This window comes from Anolis carolinensis, chromosome 6 (assembly GCF_035594765.1).
Source record: "Anolis carolinensis isolate JA03-04 chromosome 6, rAnoCar3.1.pri, whole genome shotgun sequence".
In the NCBI taxonomy this organism is placed as follows: Eukaryota; Metazoa; Chordata; class Lepidosauria; order Squamata; family Dactyloidae; genus Anolis; species Anolis carolinensis.
In genome coordinates, this window is record NC_085846.1 from 69,999,030 (window position 1) to 70,021,935 (window position 22,906).

A 22,906-nucleotide genomic window follows, 5' to 3' on the forward strand; every position below is an offset into this window, starting at 1 on the left:
TTTACTACACTTTCCATACTGCATGCAAAAAGACAAGTATTTTGATCAAATTATAGTAAAGGAGATCACAGAACTTTCATAAAGATAAGTATACAAGCCAACGACTCTTGAGGCCTCACTCTTAGATGCTATGCGTATCCTGCTCAAACTGCTTTTCCTAGAACAAAAGAAACATTAGAAAACATGCCAAGGTATCTCTTCTTCCAATATGGTGCCAGATGTTTAATTACACTTCCCATCATTTATGATCAGTGGCCAGTCAGTTGGAGAGGAAATCTGGAGGATATCATGTTGGCAAAGGCTATGCTCAGGTAATACCAACCCAAAGTACAAATGTACTTTGAGAAACCCAGTAACTGAATTGGACAACATTTCTGGTTAGAAAACTAACCAGAATTTAGGAAAGTGTATTTGGACAATAACACAGTCCCTCCGTCTGCACTGAAGTTCATGCAATTTGAGGAATTCTGAGTTGTCAAAAATATATTTTTCAAGGTCTGTTATTCTGTGCATTGTTAGAATGGATTCACATTGTAGAATTAATACAGTTTGACACTACTTTAATTTCCATGGCTCAATCCTATGGAATCATGGGAGTTACTGCTTAATGAGGCACCAGCACTCTTTGGCAGAGAAGAATAAAGACAGTAAAACTATAATTCTACAGTTCTAGAGCATTCATCAATGGCAGTTAAAGAAGTGTCAAATTGCATCAATTGCTCAGTGTAGATGCACTCTTAGACTCAGCACAAAGAATGATAGCTAAGAAAACCATCTATGGTCAGTGAATTGTTGAAGAAAAAGATGGGTCCTCTCTGTTTCCCAACCACACCACACGTACAGAAGGTGAGCAAATTCAGAATAGCTGGATCTTGCCTGAAGACTAATAAAGGGAACCATGTTCTTCATTTGAGAGGAGCAAAGTAGCTTAGTGAATGTAATGTGGATTGTGTGGCATAGAGGTCTTCCGATGCTCCCATTTGTTCTCAGTATCCCAGCATATGCTGCCTGAAATAGGTGCTTCACTCCATTTATGACTATGAAACTCCTCTTTAAAAAATAGTTGTTCTTTGTGGTAGCATGGCACAATTTACTTTTTGGACTAACACTTTCAGAGTTCCTCAACCAGTATGGACAGCCCATCCAAATCAATCCAAAAAAGTATCTTGCCCAAGTGCTGTATTTAGTCTATTAAAATAGGTTTGAATCAGATTTGCCCCTGAAAAAAAAACTGAACATCAGGCTCATTCTACATGTCAAGAAGAGGAATGGGAATACTTTTCAAGTAATTTGCATAGCTGAAAAGAAAAACAAGAAAGTAATGTGCATATTTTTAAAGCTCCAACGCTCTGTGCAATCAATGCATTTAGAGGAATGATGAAAATATATTAAAAGAAAAACCCACCTGAGAAATAGCAATACTTTGTAAATAACTTCCATTTGCATATGAGTGTTGAGAAGTTTGATCCCATCATGCCTCGTTCAAATAACTAAACTGGTAACAATTCACACACACACACACACATACAAAACCCCATCAAGATAGTCTGCACACAGAATGTTCCAGAATATTTTGACGTAGTGAGGAACCCCTGTAAAATTTTTAAAAATGCTGTGTCTTTTTGAGATAGTTCTCACTCTGCCTAAAGGCAAGGCAATCCTGGTAACAGAAAGAGATGGACATCCTGAAGCAAATGTGAATGGGATAGATTTCTAAATTGTTTTGTGCATTCAAGTAGTTTTATACTTATGGTGATCCTAAGGCAAAACTAGGATCTAGGAGGCTAAAGCGGGATCTTCATTGCTATATAATCTAGCTCAGGAGTTCTCAAACTTTTTCAGCCACAGAGCCTTATTTGAAACAAGAGTTTATTGTGGAGCCCGATGAAAAAATTATATATTATTTTGTTATAATATCCTCCTGCCAACCTAGCAGTTCGAAAACATGCCAACGTGAGTAGATCAATAGGTACCGCTCCAGCGGGAAGGTAACAGTGCTCCATGCAGTCATGCCAGCCACATGACCTTGGAGGTGTCTACAGACAACGCCAGCTCTTCGGCTTAGAAATGGAGATGAGCACCAAACCCCAGAGTCAGACATGACTGGACTTAATGTCAGGGGAAACCTTTACCATATATATATATATCAGGCATGAGCAAACATTTTGACCAACATAAATGTAATAATATTTCAGTGGAAGACCCCAGCGGGCATCCAATCCAACCCCCTTCTGCCATGCAGTAAAAGCACAATCAAAGCACCCCCAACAGAGAGCCACCCAGCCTTTGTAATAATAATAATAATAATAATAATAATAATAATAATAATAATAATAATAATAATAATAATAATCTGCAGTTTGTGAGATAATTGCAGAAGAATACATCTAAGCTTGATTTTTAAAAAACCAAGATGCATTCATACCATGACCCACAGCCAGAGTTACTTGGAGAATAACTCATCTACATTTGGCTTTAAAAACTCCTGCATTCATACCTATAGCCTGAGGCTGGATCTACACTGCCAAATAATGTAGTTTGAACTGAATTATATAATCAGTTTAGATGTATACTGCATTACTTGGGTCTACACTGACCATATAATGCATTATTTAGCATTGCAGATCCAGCTGAGACAGCTGTGGAAGAACATATCAACATCTGGCTTAAAACAAAAACAAACAACTCTCCACCTCCAAACATGATGCATTCATGCCAAGACCCACAGCCTGAGTGTAATTTGATCACCTAAAATTGTCACAGACTTGGTTAGCCTTGGCAGGATCCAAAATACTAAATGTGCACTCGATTCTCTGGGCCCTGCCCTATAATTTCATGTAATTCTATTTAGATGGAGACAAAGGCATTTGACTAAAGAAGTGGTGACTTAAACTCAATGCCAAAAAAATATAACAAATAAAATAAAATGTCAAGACCGAGCAGAATGGAGGAGCTGGGTTTAGCTGCCAGCCATCACCTTTTGGTTGTTTCTCCTCAGCCACAGCCAGCTGCTGCAAAAGGGCCTCCTTTCCAACCACTTCATAAGGAAAAAATTCCTTCTCTTCATCTGGGGAGGGCAGGAGAGAGATATCTTTCTTTTCCTGTGAGGAAATTTCCTTGAGTTTATCTTCAAATAGTGAAGATGAGAGACAGATATCACTTCTTTCCTCTGAGGAAATTTCTTTGAGTTTCTTCCCATATAGAGAAGGCAGAAGAGAGATGCACATTCTTTCCCATGAGGAGATTTCCTTCCATTTCCATGAGGAAATTTCCTTCAGTTTCCCCTCCTATAATGAGGATGGGAGAGAGATTGCCTTATTTTCCTATGGGGGAATTTCCCCGTCATATTGGGGGTGGGACGGGAGTCATTCCTCATATAATGAAGCCTGAAGAAATTTCCTTAAGTTTCCCCTCATATAGTGAGGGCAGGACAGAGATTTCCTTTCTTTCCTGTGAGGAAATTTCCTTGAGTTCTTCCTCATATAGTGGGAGTGGAGAGAGAGATTTCCTTTCTTTCCTGTGAGGAAATTTCCTTGAGTTCTTCCTCATATAGTGGGAGGGGAGAGAGATTTCCTTTCTTTCATGTGAGGAAATTTCCTTGAGTTCTTCCTCATATAGTGGGAGGGAAGAGAGATTTCATTTCTTTCCTGTGAGGAAATTTCCTTGAGTTCCTCTTCATATAGTGGGAGGGCAGAGAGAGATTTCCTTTCTTTCCTGTGAGGAAATTTCCTTGAGTTCTTCCTAATATAGTGAGAGGAGAGAGAGAGATTTCCTTTCTTTCCTAAAGAAATTTCCTAGGGTTTCCCCTCATATAATGAGGGTGAAAAATTTCCTTACTTTTCTATGAAGAAATTTCCGTGAGTTTCCCCTCATACAGTGAGGGCGGGGAAAGGATTTCCTTCTTTTCCTGTGAGGAAATTTCCTTGAGTTCTTCCTCATATAGTGAGGAGGGAAGAGAGATTTCCTCTTTCCTGTGAGGAAATTTCCTTGAGTTCTTCCTCATATAGTGGGAGGGGAGAGAGGTTTCCTTTCTTTCCTGTGAGGAAATTTCCTTGAGTTCTTCCTCATATAGTGAGAGGGGAGAGAGAGATTTCCTTTCTTTCCTAAAGAAATTTCCAAGGGTTTCCCTTCATATAAATGAGGGTGAAAAATTTCCTTCCTTTTCTATGAGGAAATTTCCTTGAGTTCTTCCTCATACAGTGTGGGTGGGGAAATGATTTCCTTCTTTTCCTGTGAGGAAATTTCCTTGAGTTCTTCCTCATATAGTGAGGAGGGGAAAGAGATTTTTTTCTTTCCTGTGAGGAAATTTCCTTGAGTTCTTCCTCATATAGTGGGAGGGAAGAGAGAGATTTCCTTTCTTTCCTAAAGAAATTTCCAAGGGTTTCCCCTCATATAATGAGGGTGAAAAATTTCCTTCCTTTTCTATGAGGAAATTTCCTTGAGTTTCCCCTCATACAGTGAGGGCAGGGAAATGATTTCCTTCTTCTCCTGTGAGGAAATTTCCTTGAGCTTCCCCTAATAGAGTGAGGGCAAGGAAATGATTTCCTTCTTTTCCTGTGAGGGAATTCCTTGAGCTTCCCCGCATAGAGTGAGGGCAGGGAAATGATTTCCTTCTTTTCCTGTGAGGAAATTTCCTTGAGTTTCCCCTCATACAGTGAGGGCGGTGAAATGATTTCCTTCTTTTCCTGTGAGGAAATTTCCTTGAGCTTCCCCTAATAGAGTGAGGGCAGGGAAATGATTTCCTTCTTTTCCTGTGAGGGAATTCCTTGAGCTTCCCCTCATACAGTGAGGGCGGGGAAATAATTTCCTTCTTTTCCTGTGAGGAAATTTCCTTGAGCTTCCCCTCATACAGTGAGGGCGGGGAAATGATTTCCTTCTTTTCCTGTGAGGAAATTTCCTTGAGTTTCCCCTCATACAGTGAGGGCGGGGAAATGATTTCCTTCTTTTCCTGTGAGGAAATTTCCTTGAATTTCCCCTCATACAGTGAGGGCGGGAAAATGATTTCCTTCTTTTCCTGTGAGGAAATTTCCTTGAGCTTGCCCTCATCTAACGAGGGCGGGAAAGAGGTTTTGAGGGCGAAGGGTGGGAGAGACAGGCCCTTTTGCAGCAGGTGGCGGGGTCTGAGGGAACGAGTGGAAGCTGGGTTTTATGGGATATGTCCTGTTTTTCCGGAGTGGGTGGATCTCCTGGAATCCAGCAGGATCCGGCCAAATCCGCCGAGGAGTGACCCTCTTTCTCCCCGCCTCAGTGAACCTCGAGGTGGGGGAAGGCTGAAGGAGGAGGAGGAAGAGGAAGGCGAGGCCCGCCCGCCTCCAAACACGGCATGTAAACAGTACAGCCCAGGGGTTGAGGCAGGCGAGGAGGCCGAAGGAGGAGAGCGAGAGAGGGAAGCATAGCCCCCATTAACCCCTTCCCGCTTTCCCTCCTCCTCCTCCTCCTCCACGGAAGGAAGGAAGGGCCGCCTCGGAGGGGAGACAGTCACGCAGCCAGAGGAGGCGGAGGCGGGAGAGGGAGGAGGAGGCGGCGGCTAAAAGGCGGCCGCCGGGCTGAGCGAGGATGGATTTCCAGCAGCTGGCGGACGTTGCGGAGAAATGGTGCTCGGGCAACCCCTTCGAGCTCATCGCCACCGAAGAGACGGAGCGGAGGATGGACTTCTACGCCGACCCGGGCGTCTCCTTCTACGTCCTCTGCCCGGACAACGGCTGCGGGGAGAATTTCGTGAGTCCCCGGGAAATGGGGTGGAATAGGGAAGGGGGGTTGCGGTTACCCATTGTGGCCTCCAGGCTTTAAGGCAGGCCTTCTCTCCATCCCTTCTCTCCATCCCTTCTCCTCTCCGTCCCTCCCGCCTTCTCTCTCAGAGGGGAGCTCTTTCCCTCACTCTTTCGCCTCTATGGCGACAAATAGGGCTTGAACGCACCCCCTCCATTCCCTTTCACCTTCCAGATCCTTTCCCCCTGCTGCTATCACCATCATCTATTTATCTATCACAATTCCTCTCTCAGAGACTCAAAGTCCCCACCTCCATTGCCACAATGCAGTTGAACTGCATTGACCTGCAGTGTCTCAGTCTACGCTGACCATGTAATTCAGATTCAAGCTGCATTATATGGCGGTGTTTATGAGGCATGGGCAAACTTGGGCCCTCCGGGTGTTTTGGACTTCGACTCCCAGAATTCCTAACAGCCTCAGGCCCACAACCTCTGAGGATGCCTGCCGTAGATGTGGGCAAAACGTCAGGAGAGAATACTTCTGGAACATGGCCACACAGCCCGAAAGACTTACAACAACCCTGTGATCCCCGCCATATGCCTGCCATAGATGTGGGCCAAACGTCAGGAGAGAATACTTCTGGAACATGGCCACACAGACCGAAAGACGTGCAACAACCCTGTGATCCCGGCCATATGCCTGCCATAGATGTGGGCGAAACGTCAGGAGAGAATACTTCTGGAACATGGCCACACAGTCCGAAAGACATACAACAACCCTGTGATCCTGGCCATATGCCTGCCATAGATGTGGGCGAAACTTCAGGAGAGAATACTTCTGGAACATGGCCACACAGCCCGAAAGACATACAACAACCCTGTGATCCCGGCCTTGAAAGCCTTTGACAGCCTCAGTCCCCTTCCTTTTTCACCTCAGTCACTTAAGCCCATGCTTGGTGTACATGGAGCCAAAGCCGTGGATCCTCAAACCAGTGGTTCTCAACCTAGGGTCCCCAGATGTTTTTGGCCTCCCAGAAATCCCAGCTAGTTTACCAGCTATTAGGATTTCTGGGAATTGAAGGCCAAAAACATCTGGGGCGCGAACTCTTCCCTCACCCTGCTTTGGTCCCAGAGAGAGAGAGAGTGAGGGCAGGAAGGCGAAGTGGTCAAATGCATGTACAGTAGAGTCTCACTTATCCAAGCCTCGCTTATCCAAGTTTCTGGATTATCCAAGCCATTTTTGTAGTCAATGTTTTCCATATATCGTGATATTTTGGTGCTAAATTCGTAAATACAGTAATTACTTCATAGCATTACTGTGTATAGAACTACTTCTGTCAAATTTGTTGTATAACATAATGTTTTGGTGCTTAATTTGTAAAATCATAACCTAATTTGATATTTAATAGGTTTCTCCTTAATCTCTCCTTGTTATCCAACGTATTTGCTTATCCAACGTTCTGCCGGCCCGTTTATGTTGGATAAGTAATTCTCTACTGTATTTTGATTTCTGGGAGTTGAAGGCCAAAAACATCTGGGGCGCTAACTCTTCCCTCACTCTGCTTTGGTCCCAGAGAGAGAGAGAGAGAGAGGGCAGGAAGGCAAAGTGGTCAAATGCATGTACAGTAGAGTCTTACTTATCCAAGCCTCGCTTATCCAAGTTTCTGGATTATCCAAGCCATTTTTGTAGTCAATGTTTTCCATATATCGTGATATTTTGGTGCTAAATTCGTAAATACAGTAATTACAACATAACATTACTGCGTATTGAACTGCTTTTTCTGTCAAATTTGTCGTAAAACATGATGTTTTGGTACGTAATTTGTAAAATCATAACCTAATTTAATGTTTAATAGGCTTTTCCTTAATTTCTCCTTATTATCCAACATATTCGCTTATCCAACATTCTGCTGGCCCATTTACATTGGATAAGCAAGACTCTACTGTCTCCTGTGTTGTGTGTGTTTCTTGCGGCCTGGAATAGCAGCCTAAACACCAACCCTTTGCCACAGAACAAGTGATTTTTTTCTCTCACCATACACCCCCCCCCCCCCCCCATCTTTCCTTAATTTGCATCTTGTTTACATGGTAAGGTTCTGCCTTCAGGAGCATCCTTTCCTCAAATAAGTTTTCCCTCACCCCTTAAAGAGCCTAGCTCTGCTTTAGTGACAGGGGAAAATGTATTTATTTATTGTATTTATGGAGCCCCTGGTGGCGCACTGAACCGCTGAGCTGCTGAACTTATTGACCGAAAGGTCGGGGGTTCGAATCTGGGGAAGCGGGGTGAGCACCTGCTGTTAGCTCCAGCTTCTGCCACCCCAGCAGTTCAAAAACATGTAAATGTGAGTAGATCAATAGATACTGCTCTGGCAGGAAGGTAACGACGCTCCTTGCCTTGGAGGTGTCTACGGACAACGTCAGCTCTTAGGCTTAGAAATGGAGATGAGCACCAACCCCCAGAGTTGGACACAATTTAATGTCAAGGAAAATCCTTTACCTTTACTTTATTGTATTTATATACTGCTTTTCTCACCCCAGGGGAGACTCAAATTGGTTTGCAACATAATAATGGCAAAATTCAATGTCTAACATTCATATAAAACCAAAACAAAATCTAAACAAAAAACATATAACTATGCATTAAAATCAGTAAGACCATAAGATATAATCAACATTTAGATGTGAAGACATAGAATTAAAAACACCTAATATAAACATTGAAATCACATGAAAAGAGGGTAGGAGGAAGATAAAATGGTCAAATGCATGCACATAGTGTCATGTTTGCCTTCCTTGCATTCCTCACTGTCTGAGGTGGCAATTTAACAATATTTTGCCTTAGTGAGAGATTTCCCCCCCCTCCCAATTTCCCCTTCCCTGGATTCCCTTAATTTGCACCTAAATGAAACAGCTTGTTTATTTGCTAAGGACCTGCACAGAGGAGCATCCTTCCCTCTGATAAACACTCAGCTGTCCTCCTGACTTTGTCTGAGCTTGTCTGGGACTTGCCAAGAACCAAGGAAGCATCTCTGGGCTCATGCAAAGTGCCACATCCTCACCTAACAGAAAGAGGCAATGTGACAGCTCTCATTTCAGACTGGATCGAATGTCATCTTGAGGTAGAGCAGACCCCACAACTGATGACCTGCTGGGCCAAATACAGCTATTGGAAACCCGCTAAGTATGCAAAGGAGCAAAGCCGGCATTTTGGGGGCCACCTGGTGCACTGCATTCAGCTTGACGGCTGTTGTATTGTCCAGGCCTGCTGCTGGGGAGCATAATGGAGGCCCCCAAAGTGAATGAGGCTGTAGGCTGCCTTATTTTGAAAATGTTGAGCAGGAGGCTGTCCTTCCCATCCGCACACCCAGAGGAAACAAAAGATGCCTTTTTTCATGCTTCCCAAAAGCTGGAGGGATACATGTTGTTGCTTTGTATTTGTGCAAGGAGGGAGCGATGGAGAAGGTTAACTCTCTCACTCATGGCTCTCTGCAAGTTTAAGGACAACAAAACTGGAGCAGTGATTTTGCAGGGAGGGAGCAGACTGGCGTTTCTATCATGACACAGAAAATCCACTTCCTAATATTATAATCATTTCCAATAATTCTCAAAACTGCAAAATGGAGTCTACTTCCTGGTCTTGCTACCGGGAAGGCTAACCTGAATATAAAATGCCAGTGAAAGGAGCAAATGTGATAATGATGAAGAAGAAGGTGGTCATAGCGTGAACCACAGGTCGAGGAAAGCTTTTCAAAACCTCTTCTCAGAATCTGTTTATCTCTCTGCAAAAGCAGGTACCAAATAGTGTGTTGTGATTTTATATCTCCCCCTTCCTATAGCAGTGAGTTTTGCTATTGCCAATGGCATATTTGCATCCTGAAGTGGACTGAAAGCACCTCACTCATCCACTCTTCTGAGGTTAAGGTGGGATTTTACAACTTTCCCAGGAGACCAAGAATGGAATAAAATGGAGTCAGGGTGATCAAATCTTTCTCTACTTTAGAAGCTTCCTCCTCATATTCCATTTACCTTTCTCATAGTTTGATTGGCAGAAAACACAATGCATCTTATCATGGTTACTCTCTGTGACATAAGGGCTTCCTCTTTCTGCCCTTTGCTTCTTAGTTACATCATAATCGAAGCAGGTGGTGGCTTCATATGCTTTCCCTAACAGCTGGCACTTAGCACCCCCAGTACTTTCTGGACTGCTAGATTAACAGCCTTCTCTCATAAGTAAATATAATAGAAATAAAAACCAGTGTTTGCTTTGTCAAATTAAACTGACCCATCCAAAATTTGAATGCAGGTTTTAAAAGTTGGAGTACGGTAGACCTGCTGTAGAAATAAGAACCTAGATTAAGGGCCTCCTTATGATACTCACAAAAGTTAAGTTCCCTCCATTCCCTTTGACATTTTAATGGCAGCCAAGAAGAAATGATCAGTCATATAGTTTAGCCTAAAACAGGGATGTGGCTCTCCAGGTTTTGTAGATCTGCTCTCAGCAGTATTACCTAGTATAAACAATGGTGAGGAATGTGTTGTCGAAGGCTTTCATGGCTGGGATCACAGGCATCCTCAGAGGTAGTGAGGTCTGGTGAGGAATGCTGGGAGTGGTAGTCCAGGACATGCTGGAGGACTTCATTTTGCAGATCCCAGTCTAAAATCTCTGCCTTGAACTGATATTATCCCACTAGCTTGAGGTGGATCACTTCAATGTCATTAACAAAGTACATTTTCATGTGACACCTGAGTTTTTGGCAGGATAAGCATTAATTGTCACATTCCAGGAGCATTAAGATGCCTGGATTCCCAGTTTGTGCAAAAGTGGCCAGCCCGTAAGCAGCAAGGTACAGTGTTGACACAATAAAACTTTCCCCATTTTGTGCATCTTCCCTATTTATATGTGAGATTCATTAATACACACATCCCACCTGTCCTCCAAAGAGCTCAAAACACTGTGCATAACTCCTTTATTCACTTTTATACTTCCATCAGCCCTTTCATATGGCCCAAGACCACCTGGTGAATTAGAGTCTCTTCCCAGTCGTAGTCTGACACTCTGATCACTGCAATATATAGTATGACTCTTGTACCTGCAGGACCAGTACCTGTGGTTTCACCCATTCAATAGAACATGTCATTTCTAGGAATTTTCTAGGTTCTCTAGCATGACTTTATGGTAACCAGACAGTTGTTAATTTCTACATCAGTGGTTCTCAACCTGGGTCCCCAGATGTTTTTGGCCTACAACTCACAGAAATCCCAGTTTACCAGCTCTTAGGATTTCTGGGAGTTGAAGGCCAAAAACTGAGAACCCCAGGTTGAGAAACACTGTTCTACAGGGTTTACTAATATCTCCAGTTTCCAATTTCACCAGTGAGTTCAAAAATGTATCCCCACAGATACATTATCTCTAGGCATTTCTAGGCCCGCCTGCATGGTACAATACTCAATTTCCACCAGAAATTGACCATAGAATTGGCTGGAATACCTAGACATGCCCAAATAAGTGTTCTCTTGGGTTAAAAAGTTAGCAGGCCTATATTTGTGGTGTTCCCACTTTTGCAAGGGTTCTGTGCCCCCAACCACCCGTAAAAGTGGAAAATAGCTATACCAGTAATTTTCATTGATGTATCCCTCAGAAATTCTGGACTACATATATTGTCCAGCAAGCTTGAACAAGAACACCTGGAGAGTACCAGATTGAAGAAAAGTAGTCAGTGAATACACAGAATTCGTTTAAAAAAAAAAGATTAGATAGGATATAGTGCAGGAGGAAGAAACCTGTGACTTATCAAGAAGTGAATTGTCACTCCTATTAGCATTAATTATAGGGTCTGCTGCCCAGGCTTGAAGAATTTTGAACTCAACAACACCTGGAAAGCCACAAGTTGTCCATTTCTGCTAAAATGCAAAATGCAGCTTTCCAGATAGTTCTGGATTGCTTAGCATTGCTGGCAAGGGCTTCTACAGGGTAGGCCTCTGGATGATTATGAGAAAGAGGCTGTTCGTTATCTCTTTTTACCTCATTGGGTTATTTTGTGATAATCAAGTATAATTGAAATAAGAAACTTTAAAACAATAGAAGATTCCTGTCATATCTTGCTCTTTGCTTTTTAGTTTAATTTGAAGCCTTACCAATTATCCTAGCCCAGTTTTTAGACCTCTACTAAATCCCTAAAGGTACGTGACTTATATTTGGAATTAGGAATTACCAGTATATTTTTAAAAATTCCTAGGACAGTATTTTAATAATGCCACAGCTTTTGCAGGGTAATGGTGCAGAACCTTAAAATGTTACTACACCAGTAGTTCTATCATACTGGGACCGTATCTAATGGGTAATACGTTGTAAAGTTCAGTCTGTGGAACTAGTAAACTTTTACTGATGTCTAATAGAACAAAGACCTTGCACTCAACTAATGTTGCAAGTTCTTGACATTGAATATTGAGGTACCTAGAAGTGCCAGGGGAAGGACAGCTTCATTGAAAAGGGTGGGGCCCATTAAAGTTTTCTATGGCAGTGGTTCTCATCCTCTGGGTCCCCAGGTGTTTTGGTCTACAGCTCCCAGAAATCCCAGCTGTTAGGATTTCTGGGAGTTGAAGGCCAAAACATATGGGGACCCACAGGTTGAGAACCACTGTTTTATGCAATCCCAGAGTAAGAGCCTATGTTACTGGGGAGGAGAATGGGGTAAAGGGGTGAAATCCGCCTATTCTGGAAATAACCAAGAGAGTTTGGCAGGAAATCTATCTTCTAAGGCAGTGATTCCCAAACTCTGTTCCTAGGTGTTTTCAAATTCATCTCCTAATAGCCTCAGCCACAAGAGTCAAAGATTCTGAGAACTGAAGTCCAGAATACCAGGAGGAATAGAGTTTGCGACTCACTACTTTAGAGGATGATTTTCCTACCAAACTTCCTTGTTTTCCTCACAAAGGGCTGGATTTCACCCATCCCCAGTCCTGCTGGCTTCCACTCTTGGCTTCCTGCTCTAAGGCAATTGCATATTTTCTTTACTTTGAGAGGTAGAATTTGGAAAAATTATTTTTTGGAAACACAACTTCCAGAATTCCACCAACCAACATCACCACAGTCTATACCAGCTGGGTGATTGTGGTATCTTTTCCAGAGTGTTTGTGTGTGTGTGTGTGTGTGTTTGTATTTATGATACTTTATATTATTTCTTTCTTTCTTGGACACATGCTTCCAGAACCTTTCAAAGCTCTGGTGAGAATGGAGAAAAGCCAGCTTTGCCCACTGCTTTTTTTGGCAACAAGACTGAAAACGAAAACAAAAACACCCAACTGAGACATTTTTTCCCTGGCTGACTTAGGAATAGTTTAGCTGTAGGCTCCCATTTGATTATATTAATATAAGGGCTGCTTCATGGATTTCTTCTGAAAGACCTAGATTTGAAGGCCTGTGCTTCACTGCTTCCTTTTTAAAACACGCCAAAGTCAAACAAAGCTATCTTGCTTCTCTAGAGCTTTGTATGTTTTGTGTTAATCCTGTGAATGATTCTGTGAGTATTCAAAAGGCTGCTTTTATCACGAGCACCTGCTTAAATATTTTCATCCTATCTGGGAATCATCATTATACAGGTGATTTCCTGTTCACTAGCCACATTCAGAAGTCGTTGAATGACTTCTTACAAGTCACATTCAGATATCCCCCTCCTCATGGTTTATGAAACTGAACAAGAGATGTAGCTGTCTACGCTTTCCTTCCTTTCCCTCTTCCAGCTTCTGCACAGATACTTTTTCCCATTCATACAAAATTCCTGAATTCAGTTTCAGTGTTGTTTACGAAAGTAGAGGTAGAACCTGACTTATTTCCTAGCGTGATAAATCATAGAGTTGGAAAAGACAACAAGGGCTTTCTTGTCCAACCCCCTCTCATGCAGGAATATACAATCCCATAATTTTCAACTATGGCCATCCAGTCATTATTTTCCAGAGGAGGAAAGTCCACCACACTCGGAGACAGCGTATTCTATTGTCACAATTAGACCTTAGAGACAAGCTAGTTTGGATATAAATATGTAGAATGTTTGCTTATTGCAAGCCAGGATTTCCTTGCTAGAGTCAATACACAATAGAAAAAACAGGGAAATGGAAAGAGAGGAGCATCAAAAATTCTGGTTTATGAAATTATGGACCAACATCCTGACATCAAAAATGAATCACAACCAGGAATACTTCCATATTGCAATTTCAGTACTAATTTGCTCATTTATTTCTGAGAACCCAGATGCTTATCAGAACCTTTTGCATAAACATATTTTTCACCTCTCTCATTTATCATCTTCCTTTCAAGAGCAGTTTGCTTTGCTTTTCTTCTTTGTTTCCCATTCAAATGCATGCAGTCTGTTCCAGTGGCAATGTTGTATATTTTTATTTCTGTAGTGGCATGAATGTGAATGATGCTTTCAAGACTATAACAGGAGATTTCTACTTTTGAGGAACATGGCTTGTTAACTGAAGTCATAAATGGAAGTCAAATCAGGAACAGCAGGGTGAGGAAAGATAAACGTGAAGGTAGTTTCTCTTACGTCCTTAATGCTCACCTGTTGTGGCGAAATAGACCTTGATATTTTGGTAATACTTCTAGAGTGAAAAGTTACCTTTTTTGAACTATAACTCCAAAATCATGATGCTGTTGTAGTCTAAAATGTATTTTTGTATAGCCCTGGACATATGTAAATAGAACTTTCAGCTTTTTTGCCCATATATTTCACTGTAAATGACCACTACCTTTCAAGTAGAATAGACTAGAACAAAGCACTAATCCCAACTCTTTCTTGTCATCTTTAAATATATATAAAATGTATGGAGTGGTGCTACTTCATTCACAAATATTCTTGTTAAATATTCGTCCCCAAATTTTCTTAAAGCGAAAGCAATATTTTCTATATCTACAAAGGGCACATTTGAGCATTGGAAGAGTGCCTTCCCTTTCATATTCCATAACTCGCATAGCAAATCAGTTGCCTTTGAAATTCCTACCTCCAGCTATCAAAGCTCTAACAGGTCAGAAAATGTAACTATTAGAAGGGACTTGACTCAAACAATTTTACCTTTATTGTTTAGTTTAAGGTATTACACTGTGGAATTATAGAAAAAGTTTGGACAAACAGTCTCCAAAGCAGTGTTAATAATGCCCACTAAACAAACTTCTAGAGTAGAAGAACGAAAGTGATGGGGAATTCTTCTCTGCAACTGATATTTATAGAGTGGTAAATAGTATTTCCCATGCCTGGCAGTGAGGTGAGGAATAACCACTCTGGGGCAGATGGAAATAAGAAAGAAGGAAACAGGTGTAACTACAGGAGAGTCTCACTTATCCAACATAAACGGACCAGCAGAACGTTGGATAAGCGAATATGTTGGATAATAAGGAGAGATTAAGGAAAAGCCTATTAAACATCAAATTACATTATGATTTTACAAATTAAGCACCAAAACATCATGTTTAACAACAAATTTGACAGAAAAAGTAGTTCAATACGCAATAATACTATGTAGTAATTACTGTATTTACAAATTTAGCACCAAAATATCATGATGTATTGAAAACATTGACTACAAAAATGCGTTGGATAACCCAGAACGTTGGATAAGCGAGTGTTGGATAAGTGAGACTCTACTGTAGTGCTAATTAATGTAACCAATACAATATTTTTCTCATCACCTTGTTACCTTTTGCAAACTCATTTGATTATTGCATTCTTTTCCTGCTTAGAATGTGGTCTAAGGGCATGTGATACAGCCTTGTTCCTGATCCTAAATAGTTTTACCTCGGATTACTATCTAGGATAAAGTGTCGTATACTGTTTAGGCTTTCTCCCTTTATAGCTTGATCAGAAATCTCATTGAAACATACATTTGTTACTGAGAAAGTCTAGAGATGCTAAGCAAACATTGAAAAATGTTCTGTTTGCTATTATCTGGAAAGTATCTGGTGCTTCTGAGCTGCTCTCCCATAGATGAGAATTGTGTTTTGAGCCAGTGCCAGATGCTGTGAAAGCTAAGCCTAGCTCATGTTTGATGTGATGGCTGATTCACCCAAGCAAAATATTCCTTGATGTTCCACTCACTGAACGATGAAGGAGCATATCTGAACTTTTATTAGAATTACCCGTCCATAGAGAAATTGGGAGGCATTTTAGGCATTTGTTGTCTAGTTATGAGATTATGTTCTGCTTGGTTTTTGCCAAAGGCTATCTTAATAATCTTCTGCCAGATCTTGTTGTGTGGGTAATCATTTAATGGTTAGGAATAAGTCAGGTATATATTACAACTTTTATAAAATGATAATGATTGTGATAATGAATTTAAGAATCTTAACTTACCCAATACTTTTTTATTGCATTTTGTAAATCTCAGAAATTTTCAGCGCAAGGAAGCAAAGCAAAGCCAAAAAGGCTACCTTTCCTCTTTAAATTAATGGCCTCTCACCATTAAGAGAGGAAAATTTACATATGTTTTAATTGTTATAATGTATTTTAATGATGTATTTTTATAGTTTTAATTGATGATATGTACTGTTTTTGTTTTATTACTATGTTCTTGGCATTAAATGTTGCCAACTGTTGTAAGCCGCCCTGAGTCCCCCCCGGGTGAAAAGGGTGGGGTATAAATGCTGGAAATAAATAATAATAAATTTGACTCCTGTTTTTTTTTTTAAATTGTTATGTTCTGTGGATAGGGTGATTTCTTGTAAGGGTTAAAACAACCTTATGCTCTTGAGATGTGTTGCGCTACAATTCCCAAATAACATAAACGAACAACAGAGAAAAATCAAAACCAAAACCATGTAAGGAACACATAACTGCACAACATATATAAATAAATCATGCTGAATGCACAACCATAATAATTATAACAAATTTATTTGATATAACATACATATGTGTCATATAACAGTTGTAAGATAAATCAGTGCAAATTAAAGAGCTCTTGGATGAACATGGAATGAATTTAACAACAGGAACATAAATCACACTAATAAAATTACCAAATAACTAGATATTTTTGTGTGTTTTGCTCATTGAATGTTAAATATAGTAGATTATGAATAAGCAAATAGCAGAAAATGCAAAATGTGAGTGAAACATTGGCAGTGAATAACAGAATACTGTACGTACAAAACTAGCAGGCAGCCACAGGAATTCTAGATAATATCCATTCCTGACCTATCTTCCTCAATAAATGCCAAAGCTCATGTTGAATTGCCAAAATACACAAATATAATTGAATAAGGAAGATACAAATAAGAACTGGAGTGCATCAGATTGGAAAACACTAGTCAAAACATTCACAACAATTTAATTTCAAACCCACTGAAAATCTATTTGTGTAACTGTGGAGCTGGACTTTTAAAATGTCATGTTTTAAAGATCTGTGCCTTCAAGATCTGAGTCAATGGGTGTATCTACTTTGTTGAGCTAATGCAGTTTGACAAGACTAACTGCCATGGCTCAAGGTTATCAAATCATGGGAGTTGTAGTTTAGGAAGGCACCAGCACTCTTTCACAGAGAGGGTTAACGACCTTGTAAAACTACCACTCCCATGATTCTATAGCATTGAGCAATGGCAGTTAAAAGTAGTGTTAAATTGCATTAATTTTACAAATTGGATCCACCCAATGTCACTTTGGAATGGCTAAATAAATGTCAATGCCAAATTCCTATGAATTTCACTTACTCACTAGGAAATCAGAAACAAATCTCTGGAGTGAAACTGTTTTGAAGTGATATCTGACCCAATTATGACATGTATGTGACTTGCAAATTCCCTGGTTTCAAGGTCTTTGACAATGGTGCGGGTGGAGAAACATTGTAAGTGTCTCCTAACTTGTTTAGTGTTTACTGCTTGAAACCTCAGTCCTAAACATGTTACTTGGAAGTAAGTCTCATTGAAAGTAATGGAACAGTAGAAACACAAACTTCTAGACTTGAAGCCAGAAAGTATCATTTGTATGTTATTTATTGGCACCATAAGTACAAATGAAGTGACCCATTTTGCTGAATGACAGTGTTTATCGGAACTCAGAAACTTTGTTTTTGGATTGCAGAACCTTTTTAGTTAACATCACTGATTGGATGGGGATTCTGGGAATTGTTCTAAAACAGTTTTTGAACTCTGATCCTTTTGTAGCCCAAACAAAAGGATTGGTTATCAGTTGTTACTGAGTTTATGCTTTTATTATTTGAATATGTTTTTATGTATTAATTCGTTGTAATTGAATGTATCTTATTTTGTTGTATTTTATTGTTGCATTACTGGGCTTGGTCCCCATGTAAGCCACCCCGAGTCCCTTCGGGGAGATGGGGCGGGATATAAGAATAAAGTTATTATATCTATATAGAAAAGAAGTATCCGCAGACTTCATTGGCCATCATCCCACTATCGCTGGGAAGAGTTCGAAGCTGCAGGCTGTCCCAGCTGGCTTGGTGTATAGAGACCCATTTGGCTCTAGTTGCTAGCTAACAGATCTGGAGGTGGCAGTGTTTCCTTTATGGTTAGTAAAAGGCCTAGAAAAGACAGCAATTGGAGCAGCAACATTGAATATTCAAGGGAATCAGCCTCACAGGGCTTTTATCAGACAATATTCTCTTAATTTTAGGCTCTTGTAAGTTGTCTTGGGGAGAAACACTGGATCTAGGTCTTTTAAAACAATATATTGTATTATAGGGACTTTTCGGAAATTTCCTTCTCAGTTTTGACTGCATTCAAACTCTTTTTTAAATTCCTTTTCTTCCAACATGCTACATCACTGGATTTTCAAACGATTAGTCTGTAGACCACAGATAGGCAAGATGTAGAGCATGGTCAAGCCTTTGTCTTCTTGAATGTGGCCTTTGGTGCTGCCATTTCTTCCTGGAATACACCAAGACTAAAAAGGCCCCTGAATTCTGCTTGAGCAACCCTGTAGCATTTTACTGCTCAGGAATAACATGGAAGAAAACACAAAGCGTTAACAATTAGTCCATTTTGTACTGCTGTATTTCCTGTACTCAATAGTTTTCTTTCCTCAAGATCAAGAATTATGACAACTGACAGGGTTCTTGATTCTCCATCTTAAATCTTAAACACTAGCATACTACTCAATTTTCCTAATAATGCATTTTATTGTATCTTTTTAGTTTAGTTTTTCTTTTCTCGTTTTACTTTGCCCCTTTGTTTTCATCTTGAATAGTTGTAAACCAAGGTCAGAGTGCAAAAAGAAGTTGTCGGGCAGTGGGGACACAATCCTCTCTGTAACCTCAGGCAAAAGCAAGCTGCTGTAACCTCTTCTAGCTTGTCTCTTCTTCTTCATTACTAAAACATAGTCTGATGTTGCTTGGTAACATGTCCCAATTTCATCTGAAATCTTGGAGGGCATATATATACTAGTGGATCCTGAAGGTACTTAGAGAGGCATTCGATTGGTCAGGCTGCACTTAGTATGATATTTCCCGGCCAGTGTTCTCCAGTGTATGGTGGATTGGGTACTTCTATACAGGCCATCTTTTTTAATGAGCAATTTCCTCACCCCTTTGTAATGTGTGAACATTGCTGTTGTCCTTTTGATGTTTTAAAAAATATTGGGATAACAAGCCATTAATTTATAAATTGGTAATAACCCTGCTATGTGAGAATTGAAGGCTGTGTTACTAGTCATTCCTAATTTTTTTTTCTAATTACATAGAGGCAGCATATATGAAGTTTATTTTATGTGATAACATCCCGACTCAGAGAAAATCAACCAGTGAGCTTCACACAGTCCTGATCTGTATGCGATTATCTCCCAGCAGTATACTTTTTCATCACTGAATCTGCAGTGTTTATCAGTATTCTGCTCCAGAGAGCTTGCCCTCAAATAGTTGGAATGTTTTGGAACATTCCCATGACATCAAAAGACTCAGCCAATGTGTGCAATACAGACACCGAACTGACAGACTGCAGTGGTTAGCCACGTACGAGTAAGATCATCATTACTGTAGCCAGTGGCAACTTCAAATTAACTCAGGATGATGACAATAGCAATTCATATGACGCATGAAATCACATTAGGTTACACAAGAAGCTGGCAGTTATAAATGAATGAAACAGTATTCATTATTTTGCGATGTTGATAAATCATGTAACTTACTTTCTCATTTTAAGCCTTTATACATTGTACCTGTCCTGAAACTGATTTTTTATTACAGACTAGCTTGGGGTCCCGGCGGTGCCCGGGTTATTAGTAGTGGGCATTGAGTTGTTTTGGATATTATGAATGGGCCCATTGATGCAGATCTATGGCCGATGGGGTTTGCAGTAGTTTCTGGATGGGGTGAAGGTACTGGAAATCCCATCGTTTGTGGTCAATCCTCCAAAAAACCTCAGCAGTATATAAGAAGAGTCATGGGGGTGTGTGCCATCTTTGGTACAGATACATGACTGAGGGGGTTAGGAATAGTCTCTGGATGTGGGTGAAGGTACTTCAGATCCTATCATCCATGTTCCATTGTTCACCAAATTCTCCAGGGTTGAAAGTCATAGGGAGTTTGTGTTCCAGGCTTGGTCCTAGTCTGTCATTGGTGGGGGTTGTGTGGTCTGTAAAGCAGGTGATGGTACTGCAAATTCCTTCATACGCGGTCCATCCTTGTCCAAACTGCTCCAGATGCATCTTTTATGGGGGGGTTGCAGTGGTCTGTGGGAGTCAGATCCCAGGGCGGAAGTATACACCGCCGCATACATACATACATACAAACAAACATACATACCCACAAACACTGACTTTTATTACTATATACCTGGTTGGGTACCTGGCGATGCCCGGGTTATTTGAAAAGGGATTTTAATTTTTTTTAATGAATTATCCCATTAATAAAATGCATAAGGTTGTAGATGGACAACATCCACAACATGCTGTGGCGCAGGCTCGTGAGCAGCTTGCTGCAGTAATCACTCTGACCATGAGGTCATGAGTTCGAGGCCATCCCGTGGCGGGGTGAGCACCTGTCAATTAAAAAAAATAGCCCCTACTCGTTGCTGACCTAGCAACCCGAAAGATAGTTGCATCTATCAAGTAGGAAATAAGGTACCACTTATAAAGTGGGGAGGCAAATTTAACTAATGTATGACGTTGGAATGAGGAAGTGCCGTCACAGTGGATGATGTCTCGGTTCTGTGTATATATGGGCATTGAATGTTAGCCATATATTTATATAATGTGATCCGCCCTGAGTCCCCTTCAGGGTGAGAAGGGCGGAATATAAATACCGTTAATAAATAAATAAGTAAATAAATAATGTTGTCTGAGGGGATGTTCGATTCTGGCCACAGGGGGGAACAGCTGCTTCATCATCCACTGTGACAGCACTTCCTCATTCCAACGTCGTAAATTAGTTAAATTTGCCTCCCCACTTTATAAGTGGTAGCTTATTTCCTACTTGATGTGGTGCTACAGTAGAGTCTCACTTATCCAACATAAACAGGCCGGCAGAATGTTGGATAAGCGAATATGTTGGATAATAAGGAGGGATGAAGGAAAAGCCTATTAAACATCAAATTAGGTAAAATGGCGTCCTGTTTTGAGGCTTGGGAGGGCGGGGCCAGCCTCCTTGGCCTGCAAATATGTGGCAGAAGGATCAAGGGGGGGTTGGATTGGGGGTTCGTGGGTTAGAAATGTTCCTAAGCATGAAAAGGCATCCTTTAAAAGATAAGAATGAGGTTCTCTTCAGTCTGTTATAAACAGTGCTGTCTTACCTTGTAGAAGGGGACTGCTGTTTCCCAATGAGGCAGGGAAAAGCTGAAGAGGTAAAATGGCGTCCTGTTTTGAGGCTTGGGAGGGCGGGGCCAGCCTCTTTGGCCTGCAAATAGGTGGCAGAAGAGACACAGGCAAAAGCTGCTCTGTTTGGAACAGGGAAGATGGCCGCCTCTTTTGCGGCCTAGCACAATGGAGCCAGGCTGCAAGGCCTGAAACGTGTTAGCAAAATGATCAAAGGCGGCTTGGATTGGGGCTTTGGGGGCTAGAAGTGTTCATAAGCATATCATTAAAACGATAATAACAATGTTCTCTGCTGTCTTTTGAGGAAAGTAGGGCCTTACAAAGAAGTTGAAAGCTGATGCAAGATGGCGTCCCCTTTTGGGCCTAGCGGCGTGGGGCCAGCCTGGAAGGCCTTAAACATGTCAGCAGAGGGGCCAAAGGGGGCCATCTGTTGTCAGTGGGTTCATGGATCGTAGGGGTGATGTGTGTCAAGTTTGGTCCAGGTCCAACCTTCCTAGTGGTGGTGGCAGTGTTGTTTTTTATTACCAAAGTGTAGGCCGAAAGCTGTTAACTGTTCCAAAGCTAGCATAGTTCTGAGGAGATAAGTAGGCCGAACAAAGCCAGTTGGTAGTAGTTTTTCCCTCAGCAATCCCAGTGGCCTGTGAAAGTGGTGGCCAATCAGAGCTGGCCCATATTCCGGCCGGCCAATCAGAAAGCTGATCCATATTCCGCCAGGCCAATCAAAACGCGAGCACATATTCTGCCAGGCCAATCAAAACGCTGATACATACTCCGATTTCACTTTTATTATATATATAGATACTATATTTTTCTGGCAGGTAATTTTTTTTATAAATTATGAATGACTTAGATGTAGAATTCTTAGGAAAAAATGAGAGGAGGTCAGAACCAGTTGAGCTATCAGGGAACTATCCTGGCCTTGTTATTAGAAAAGCTTTTCTACAAAATGTGGGAATGCAACATTTATTATTTCAAACCTATTGTGGGTCAGTGGAAATGAAACATTTACTGTATGAATGCTATATATTGATTTCTAAAGGAGCTGAAAGTAGTATATATAGTCCTCACACATTGTCCTCACAACAGACCTGGTAGGTAGGTCAGTTTAAGTACAACTGGATCTAAATAAACCAATGGATTTGAATATGGGTTTTCTAGTCTTTTCTCACACAGAATGCCATCTTGGCATTCTCACTTGGGGTAGACTACAGTACTCATCATCCTAGACAGATTGCTGGGGGATGATACAAATTGTAGTCTAGCATGTTTGTATGGTGCCAAGTTGGAGGTCTACTCAACAACTATATGGCTCTGATAGCCTTGAAATTCTAAATGGTATATTCTATGGGCTATATTTTAGAGGAAAGAACTGGCAAAACCACCATCTTTGCCTAAGAAAACCCTTTGATAAATCATTGAATGACAATAAATTGATAGGCA

The 22,906-nt window shown here is 40.9% G+C and overlaps 1 protein-coding gene across 1 annotated transcript in view; it reads left to right on the plus strand.

The window, feature by feature from the left end:
• Positions 1 to 5,145: 5,145 nt before the first annotated feature.
• mturn (maturin, neural progenitor differentiation regulator homolog) overlaps positions 5,146 to 22,906 on the plus strand; it is a 29,920-nt gene continuing 12,159 nt past the window's right edge. The window contains exon 1 of the mRNA XM_003222190.4: positions 5,146 to 5,718. Coding sequence (XP_003222238.1) covers positions 5,557 to 5,718 — 162 coding nt within the window. The 5' untranslated portion in view covers positions 5,146 to 5,556. The remainder of the gene's footprint in view (positions 5,719 to 22,906) is intronic.